We start from the raw sequence: 9,938 nt of genomic DNA, 5'->3' as shown, positions 1-9,938 counted from the left end.
ACAGGACTGTGTTTCTTTGTGTTCCACCAAGCATTTTTTCACCTCAAGAGTGAGAGTATGTAAATAACATAATGGCACGACTTCCTGTTAGCAAAGATGCCTGCCTGCTGCAGTGCTGAAGAATGTGGTGGTGTTTTTTCAGTTTATAACAGCTTTGCTTTTGTTTGGGGGATGTTTTGTGGTCTTGGGAAATAAGCCAACATGTAACCCAGGATTCCTGTCTCTGGAGCAGCTGCGCCAAGGACTGTCCCACATACCTCCTTAAAGCCTATCAGTGTTCTTGGCTATTAAAACCACTCCACTTTACACCAGACGTTCTCAAACATTCTTCACATTAATGCAACTCTTATCTTTTACAAATAATTTTAGTCAGTTGGTCACCTCCAGCTTCCTAGTGTCTGTATTGTTCCTCAGTAGGTACAGTACAGAATTTTTCCCCAGCCGTATTTCGCTATACTTTGTGGAAAAGGCCGTTCATTGAAGTAGGTAGTTAATTAAGGATTCTCTTTTCACTGTTTACATTTCAATTGTTCTTTGCTTTACTTTAGGCCCAGGTGAACTGAGCCAAGTGTAAGCAGTGTATGTAACAATGACAGCAGGAAGTTGCTGATGGAACACTATTTTTTTTCTTCTTTCTTTCTCCTGGAGAAAAGATTGGTAAACCAGTAAGTTATGGAGGAAATGGCAGTGAAAGAAAAGCTTTGACAAATGTCAAACTTCTGAGGACTTACTGTGATGATTCACCCCTCTCTCCTAGATGAGAGAACCAGACTCTAATGGGATGTGGAGGACAAAGAGGGGACAAGGTGGTAGCAGTGGTAGCAGGAAATGACTGCTGAGGAATGCATCAGTATTTTAGTTTTGAAGTTTTCAGACATTAAGATGCTTTTTTTTTTTTGGTGAATCTTTTGAAAAGATTCTCAATGAAGAGACAGAAATGAGGAAACAGGTTGGACAGTGCTACCAAGAGTGTTAGAGGATGATGATCGTAGAAGTGGAAGTTAGGGGAATTGGAGGCTAGGAAGAACAGATCCTCAAGAGACCATTACTTTATGACTCCCTTGTCTGAGTTTTTTCGTGTTGGTCGTTTGTGTGTTCTGATTTTTTTTTTTTTTTTTTACTTCCAGAACTAAGAGATTGCTTTTTAGGTAGATGACCTTGTAAGCAACTTTTGTTTGATAGTGTGGATATACCTTAGCTTCATTTGGAACAGCAGTAGCCATCAAACCATTTGTAATACTCCTATGGATGTTTTTAATGCTCTGCCTTTCGACCTGTCTTCTAGAAATCATTACTGAAAAAGCACAGGTTTTGGTTTGTTTTGTTTGTTGTCCAGAGCAGTAGCTTTCTATCTGAATTTTCACTTTGGAAGGATGTTACATACTTCAGACATCTGTTCTTTAGAGCTAACATACTGCAGGATTACTCTTTTTTTTTTTTAAAGCTGCTGTAATAAATTGCTCTTAATATTCAGGCCCGTATTTTGAATTTCACCGGCAGTGCTTATTAGTTTTGTAAAGGTGCTAAAAACTAAATGTTGTTACTTTGTGCAAAAATCCTTGTCACTTGCAATTCTATTCCCAGTCAAAAGTAGAATTAATTCAAATAAATATGAACTTAACACACTTCTTAAAAAATGAGGTGGTAGGCCCAGAAGTACATGTGACTTTCTTTCAGCGTGCTGACTAGATTTGATCTTGCCCTGGAGCTGATTATTTGTTTCTTTGTGATAGTGCAGCTGAGTTGGCAAATTTCTGCTCTGTTGTTCTCTTTCTGCAGGAATAAGTAGTGCAAGTAGCATTTCTAAAGTGCGCTTCCTACCTCCAAATCTGCAAATATGTGAGTGCTGGGCTTTCTTCTTGCATGAACAGTTGCCATTAACATGCTTATAAGCGTTTCATGCCGGCCTGTTTAAGCTGAAGTAAGACTGACTGAAGGTTTTGAGTTCAGTATCGGAGGTTTTTTAAATGATTCCATATTTAGTAGGCAAATGAAGTAGTGCTTAAGTAGAACTACGCGAATCCACACAGCATCAATTCCCTGAGCAGTTCAGGATTAATTTTCATGCACTATTTACTGCATGTAATAATGAGGATATATTTTTCAATACGCATGCCTTTGCTCAGTGTAAATTGTTTGGATAGCCACGTAACTCCTGTGTTAGTGAACTTTCCCAACTAATCCATAATTCCTTTGAATTTTTTTCACGTGGCCTTAAGCTTCTTTCAGATGAATGTAGCTCCCATGTTGATGGTGGGCATCTCAGATTGACTGCTGCTGTTTTTTCTGGTGAGCTTTCTGCAGCATGCTTTTCTTTCTACACAGAGCTTTTAAAGCTTCACCTTTGACCCTGTTTTGCCATTTATGATTAGCTGAAATAAAGATACAGTGGAGGCAGTCCCCATGTCAGGACTTGGATGAGACTGAGTAAACAGAACAGAAAACGTGATGTGACTGAATTGATCTGTTGTCCTTTGGGGGCAGCCTGTAAAATGACTCGTCTTTTACCTTTTCAGTATTTTGTGTATTTTCTGCAGAGGTCTCCCAGCAGGAAGGCATGACAGATTACTCAGCTCATACTTGTAGAATTAATTCATTTATCACAAATAAATAATTGTATGTGTCACCCTACAGAACAAATGTTGGAATAAATCACATGCTAAGGCTTTGGAAAAATAATCTTGACAACAGCTGAAAGTGTAAGAGACTTAATGAAACATTTCATCACAGCGTGCTTTTGGAGGAAGGGGCTTGCGACATATCCAGCATGTTTATTGTGCAGTTTCTCTTCTGCCTTGGAATTCAGCTTTTTGGTTGTTGTTCTGTCATCTTCTGAGTACAACTTGTGTGTTTGTAAGTCTGCCTTTTTTTTTTTAATATGCATCTCTTTTTTGGCCGATAACCAAGGGTAGCAGCTGTAGAGTGAAGCTGTTCACTCTTGCTATGTAAAGGAAGCCACTCTCTAGTTGTGAAAAAAGAAACTGAGAATTCCGAACTTTATAGCTATTGTGATTATATTTTGTGATTGTAATGTTGTGATGGAACATGTTTCAGACAAACTGAAATGCTAATATCTGGCTTCTGTTAGGAGTGTTCTCATTCTGATAATCACATTGAAAGCTCTAATGTTTGTTCAGGTAAGCTGGTGCTGTTGTTTGTCTTGAAACAAAACAAAATGCACAACAACTTCAGGCCTGGGTACTACTTTGTGACTTTGTTTCTACTGGGCCTGCAGGGAGGTATTTTAGTAAGAGACTACAGCGGTTAATACTGTCTTGGAAGCTCACAAATCCAAGTGTTTCTAATGCAGGCATTTCAGAGCAGAGCCATGTGGCTTTCTGCCTCCAGATGGTTAAGGTGCATTTCAGTACAGGTGCCTTTCACTGAGAGAACTCCCATATGCAGGCAGCTTTCCCACAGCCACCATCGTCCTAAAGAGGATTCTCTGCAGAGTTCTCTGATCTTGCAGTGGAGCTAATGGTTCAGAGAAGTCAGCACTGTGCATAATGAGTTTTGCGTTTTTGGTGTCTGTACAAAGTCTGATTTGGTTTACTCTCTGCTGACTCTTGGAAGGAAGCAAACAATGAAATCATTTAAATTAGGGGAAGTTGTACAGTGCAGAATGAATTGATGCTAGAGGGGAAAAAACATTCTATTGCTCTGGAGTATTATAAAATGGAATGTTAAATGTTCTTAGAAGGAACAAAGGTAGTTTGAGAAGTTTTAATGTGGACTTCAGAGTTGTCATTCTTCTATTATGGTTCTGCTGTGAAGCTCCGTTTGCTTGTTCTTCATCCAATAAAGGAAACAGTTCTTGAAATTTTCTCAACAGCTTAATGAAGAATTCATCCATTTCAGAAATGAATCCAATTAACTTTCAATTCTGCATTTCAGTAGGAGACTAAAATATTTTAAAATGGGCCTGTTGCTTTACTTTACAAAGGCATACTTGTCTTTTGCTATGCTCACTGCCTAACATTAGAAACTCATCTGGTTTATTTTCTGCCTTGTAACAAATATGCAACTTATTAGTTCAGAACATGTGGAAGAGCTGCATGGTCTTTCACAGGAGCTTCTTCAACTTTCCGTAGCTCAGGAAAAGAACTTCCTATATATTCTAAGTCTTTAACACAATGGAAAAAAACCCACAAAACTGAAATGTTCATGGAAAACATCCTGCCTCTCTTTCCTTCTACTCAACACAACAGACTGGGATTCAGACCCTCCCATTGCTCTCATCAGTATCTGGACAGTTTTAGATAAGTAGATGGTAGTCCTGCATGGAGCAGAGAGCTTGCTGACTATTTGTAATCGCTAACGGAGGCGGTCAGGTTCCCCATCCTCCTTCTCATCTAACCTGCACACTCAAGTATTTCAGTTATTCAAAACTATTTATAAACGTTTGCAATGAACGTTTGCAATGATTGCATCAATCACTGTGCTGCATGACAGTACTTTACCTTTGAAAAGGTACCTTTTACCTTTGAAAAGGCCCAAATGTTAGGTAGTGTTCGGGCTCAAAACTGGCTTTTTCACATAAGTAACAAGAGTCAGGACAAATACAACTTAATCCATCTGCTGGAGGTGTATAGCAGTCAGGCTAAATACTTGGGAGTCCCTGTAAAGTGAAAAGATTCTTGTTGAACCACTGGGAATGGGGAAGGTTTTGAGAGTGATTTGCCAAGATGTTTGCCACTGCCCCAAGGTAAGGAGCTGCACACTGATATGAATGCTGTAATTAGCATTTACGTGTAGGTAGTATTATTGCTGCTTAAAATAAATGAGATCGGGCCTAACCTCTGTGTTTCCTTCAGTGTTGAAGGCAACTATCAAATTGTTTTTGCTATAGTTTAGTTACAGCCATTTCTTACATTGTTTCTTGTTTCTTTCAGGTATCGGAACGCTTAAGTCAGCCAGGAGTAGCCATAGGCCTGGCTTGGACTCCGCTGGGAGGAGAGATCATGTTTGTGGAAGCCAGCCGCATGGACGGGGAAGGCCAGCTCACTTTGACTGGTCAGCTGGGAGATGTCATGAAGGAGTCAGCGCATCTCGCAATCAGCTGGTTGCGCAGCAATGCAAAGAGATACCAGCTCACTAATGGTAGGTTGGAGGAAATAACAAGACCGCATGAACGTATTGCTTCACAGGTATTGTTTGCATCCCTTGACCTCTCACTGCATGGATGCACGTTTAGGAAGCATTAATATTGCATGGAAATGAAATATCCTAACACTTGATATTTTTCAGTAATTCAATAGAAGGAAACATTGTTAAATAACAGTGGAAGTTACCTGTACTTGTTGTGGAAACACATTGTATTGCCTTAACAGACAAAGTTTTCCAGCAGTCAGTGCTACACGGAAGTTGAAATCCACTCTAGAGGTCCCTGTTGGTTCTTCTGCTGATTCCTGCTCAGTTGAGGTTTTAGTGGCCTTGCAAACAGGTGCAGGCTAGGCAGAGCGGGAATTGTTACTGCAGATTCTCCCATGCAGATTCTCCCACCCTGGTCAGTCCCTCCCTGCAGCAACCTGGATGCCTCTGTGCCACCATGCTTCTGTGGGTTGTGACAGGCCCTGCCTCTTACTCATTTTTACATGCAGCCTTTCCAGCAGTAGTTTTGTAATGTGGATATAGGTAGTTTTCCTCTAAATCTAGGCTAAGGTTTCTGCTAAAAGTAGATTTTTATTGTCTGCTGTTATATTTTGAGAATATTGAACTGAAGTGAACTTCATTGGACTTCATCCAAATAACTTGTTTCAACCTCCGAAGAGTGCTGTGTAGTTTGATCGTCGGCTGATTAGCCAAATAATAGCTAAATAATTTTCTGGCATCTGTCAGCCATCTGTCATTATTTGCAGAAGTTTAAATAGCTTAAAAAAAAAAACTAAATAGAATGGATGTGTGAAATGCTGCTGGTATTAACAGCGTAAACTCCAGAGGTAAACATAACATACAGTTAAGTCCTGTAGGTGAAATAAGGTGGAAAGATGTAATGAGAGATCTGTGTTGTTATACTGATTAATACTGCTTTTTAAGAGTGCTGCTTTTGTGGTATGTTCACTGAAAACTGACATTTATAGTTCAGGACCTAAAACTAAAAAGTGCATTCTTTGGTCTTTACATTAATCCCTACTCTGAATTTCTCAACACTTGCACATACTGAGCTGATGAGTTACCTTGTTACGATTTTGTATTTTCATGTAGGAAAGCTTGTGGGTTTTTCTCCTGCACCGAACCTAAGCAATATAATGGTTTTACAGCACACTTGAAAAAAGAAATAAAAAAAAATGCTAAGACTTGTAGTTCTCCAGTGGCCTTTCAGAAGAAAGACCAGGAACAAAATGGTTTTAGATTTTTCACATTCGAACCATTCTTTTTTTTCTTAAAGCTTCTGGAAGTTTTGATCTCCTTGACAACACTGACATCCATCTGCACTTCCCAGCTGGAGCTGTCACAAAAGACGGACCATCTGCTGGCGTTACCATAGTAACCTGCCTTGCTTCCCTCTTCAGTGGGCGGCTGGTGTGCTCAGATGTAGCCATGACAGGAGAAATTACACTAAGAGGCCTCGTTCTTCCAGTAAGTATTGTTTGGAAGAGAGCTACGTTGCATTAGTTCTCCATATTCTAGGAATAAAGTCTGTTTCTAGCCATTTTCAAAAGCACAGTCTTGCTGGATCATCCCTTAGCAGCAGTCTAGTCCCTTCTGGTGCAGCTGTAAGAGGCTGATGGAAGGCAGCCTAGGCTAGCACTGTATGTTTGTGTGCCTGCTTTGCATTTAATGTTAAAAATGGCCTCGATGCAGTTTTCAGGAAGCGCACATTATTGATGTGTCTAGTTAGAACAGAACCCTGGAAATCCTAAAATTCAAGATGGTTCCAAGACACACATATTGCAGTTTCTAAACACGCTTCCTTAATACTACTATTACAAGATTAGCTTCAGTTGCACTGAAAAGTTGTTTCCTTGAGCTCTCACAGTAATTTCATATGGATTATTCTTGAAATTCTCTATACATGTAGATATTTAAACTCTTCTTACATGTTGCTCCTTATACAGAGTTCAGCTGAATGACGTTCCTATAAATCTTTTTCAAAGCATGAGGGCAGAAGGGAAATTTTTCAGAGTTTTAGTTTTGTGTATCACATGGAGACTGGTATCATTAATTAAAGCAGGTAAGAGTTTTCATCTCATACCAAGTGATGGACAAAGGAAGGGTGATTGGAAACAGTGTTTCATTTCATGCAGCAGAGAGCAAAGCATAGATAACATCACTAAGGTATGTTTCAGAGGTCCTAGGAGAGGATCACTGAAACAGCAGTCTGGCGGCAGTTAGACTGACAAGATTGCTGCTGTTCAGGGCTCTGGTGATGATTAAACAACTGCATTAACTCTGCTACAGTGCACGTTTGCTTAGCGTTTCAGATAAATAGCTTTTATTGCACCAGTGACTACATTTTGCCTGTTGTTTAAGGTAGGTGGGGAAATATCTGTAAATACTTAATTTTTTAATAAATGCCTCTTACTAAGGGTTGTTTAGAATCTCTTAGTAATTTTAGTATTACTTCATCTGCTGCATCTACTGCCTGAAAGAAAGCAATGTGTGAAGTAATAAGTAGCACTGCCCTGCTTTAACTGATTGCCATGAATATTTATGGTTCTCCACTACGTTGTTTTATAGAAGCCTGTTGTCACGTTACAGTACAAGGCTTTCCTTTCCTCTAAAGCATTACAAAGCTATGAGTTTCTTCAGTAAGATGGTCTTAAAATAGGATTTGAAAAAAGTTCAAGGGGAAGAAGCTACAGCTGTGACTAAAAGAAAAGCTAATTTTAAAACTACCTTTATGTGTCATTACAAACTTAGATAATACAGGTAGCTTGCTGATGTGATGCCTACTTTCCTAGAACAGACATTTTGGGGCATTTTCTTTTGCTGAAATGAAGTTTGTGTAGGAGTGGAAGACTTTCCTCACTAAACCTAATGGTTTGAAAATCTTGTGTCATAAGAAAAAATTGTTAGGGGCAACTTTCTTTAGAAAAAGTACGTCCATTCCTGGATAATTTTTTAATCCAGGGTTCTTTTCCTTCTGATATTATCAGTAAGAAAGTGTGTTGTAGCATATCATATTTGGAACTAGATGCTCTCTAAGGTCCCTTCCAACCCAAACCATCCCTTGATAAGCATACAGCAAGCTAATAAAAAACTGTTGCATTTTTAATTACTTTACTAAATCATTGGGGGAGGGAGATCCTCATTAAAATTTAACTCCTGGTGTGATTTCCAAATTTGTTACAATTATTACTTTATGAGATTAGTGTCATAGATATTTTTGTACATATATTTCTTTTCCTTATTAGGTTGGAGGAATTAAAGACAAAGTGCTGGCAGCGCATCGAGCTGGACTGAAAAGAGTTATCATTCCTCAAAGAAATGAAAAAGATCTTGAAGAAATCGCGCTGAATGTACGGCAGGATTTGACTTTCGTTATGGCGAGCTGTCTGGATGAAGTTCTTAATGCAGCTTTTGACGGAGGATTTTCAGTTAAGCCCAGAGTTGAGCGTTTGAATAGTAAACTTTAAGTAGACAGGCTGAGATTACTTCTGTATCAAATTTTAATAGAGAATAATAACTATCAACTATATATATATACATATATCAAGTATAAATATGAGCTAAGCCTGATTGTTAAATGTGATTGTAAATGCAGTCAAAATAAAAATATTGCTTCAGCAGTTAACAACCCCAAACCACATTTGCTGGGTATGCTGCCTTTTACTACTGCCAGCAAAGAATCTTGAAAAAAATACTTATTTCCTGACAGTGAGATTCAAGCATGAGTAAGCTAATGCTATTGAGAAACAATTCCTTACCTTATCTCGTATGTAGTTATATCAATGTCAACAGCTGATGACATCTGTTAAGAGGACAAGCCCACAGCCAGGGAATAGTATTTAATTCATGTAGTCAGAGAACACAAATTGCAGCAAATGTAGCACAGCAAGAGGGGCTAATAATGGGGATGTTAACCGAAAGCAAACTGATTTGGTGCATGGGTTGCCTTTTTTTTCGGAAATAACATTCAAGCAATCTGCTAAGGAGTGATGGCACCAGGAAAAACAAGATTTTGGAAATTCAAAGGAAATGCGTAGGGGATTTAAGGATAAGAGAAGTAATAGTTCTAGTTTGTAGCAATGTTAATGTAGGTACCATATTTTCAAACCTAATTCTAGGAATGTACTCATTTTTGTCTAGGAAGGGCGATAATGCACTGAAGCTTATGTGTGCAAAGTTGTACTTACAGCACTGGAAGTAGGTGGCACATACTCAGAAGACTTTTGCAGAGAAGACTGAGCCTGGTAACGTTTGGGAGGGACAAAGTACGCCTCGTTAATTCTTACCTGATAGAAAACTAGCAACACTGCTGATTCTGGGATACTTATGTTTAGAGTTTAGACTCTAAATACTACATCCACTTAAACAATACCAATAAAACTACTGCATAATTAAACTGTATTAGGTAGTGCATGTTAAATTATGTAAGGTTTGAGAAAGCGTTAATATTCCCCTCTGAGTCAATAGCTTTGTCTCATTGGTGTTAAAGATAGAAATTTAACTTTACGGAATCTACAGTTCTTGAGTTTTTCATTGTTTTGTACAAGGGTCAGCCACAAGAGAAAACCTAGTCTCTTGTATTCTGTTCTTGCTCGTTAATTCTGCAACAACTCAAGTGTCCTTATGAAAATGCAAACTGTATCAGTGACAGAAGTCTATAAATCAAAATGAATTGTTTGTTTGGCTTTAATTTCCAATGATAAAAAGAAAGCTGATTTTCTTGGAATATAATGGTAATTATATTAATAAATTCAGTGGGTATTTTTGCACTAGATAATAAAAACTTTCACAGAAGACTTAATCTAATAAAATGATTAAAAAACCAA

General features: G+C 38.5%; 1 protein-coding gene across 2 annotated transcripts in view; it reads left to right on the top strand.

Moving 5' to 3' along the window:
* The window catches only part of LONP2 (lon peptidase 2, peroxisomal), a 71,318-nt gene extending 61,380 nt beyond the window's left edge, over positions 1 to 9,938 (top strand). For both annotated transcript variants that reach the window (XM_021408304.1, XM_021408303.1), the window contains 3 exons: positions 4,893 to 5,100; positions 6,389 to 6,579; positions 8,358 to 9,938. In XM_021408304.1, the coding sequence (XP_021263979.1) occupies positions 4,893 to 5,100; positions 6,389 to 6,579; positions 8,358 to 8,579 (621 nt within the window). In that variant the 3' untranslated portion in view covers positions 8,580 to 9,938. The remainder of the gene's footprint in view (positions 1 to 4,892; positions 5,101 to 6,388; positions 6,580 to 8,357) is intronic.

Source organism: Numida meleagris, chromosome 10, assembly GCF_002078875.1.
Source record: "Numida meleagris isolate 19003 breed g44 Domestic line chromosome 10, NumMel1.0, whole genome shotgun sequence".
NCBI classification, from domain to species: domain Eukaryota; kingdom Metazoa; phylum Chordata; class Aves; order Galliformes; family Numididae; genus Numida; species Numida meleagris.
This window is presented reverse-complemented; position numbering and strand designations above follow the sequence as displayed.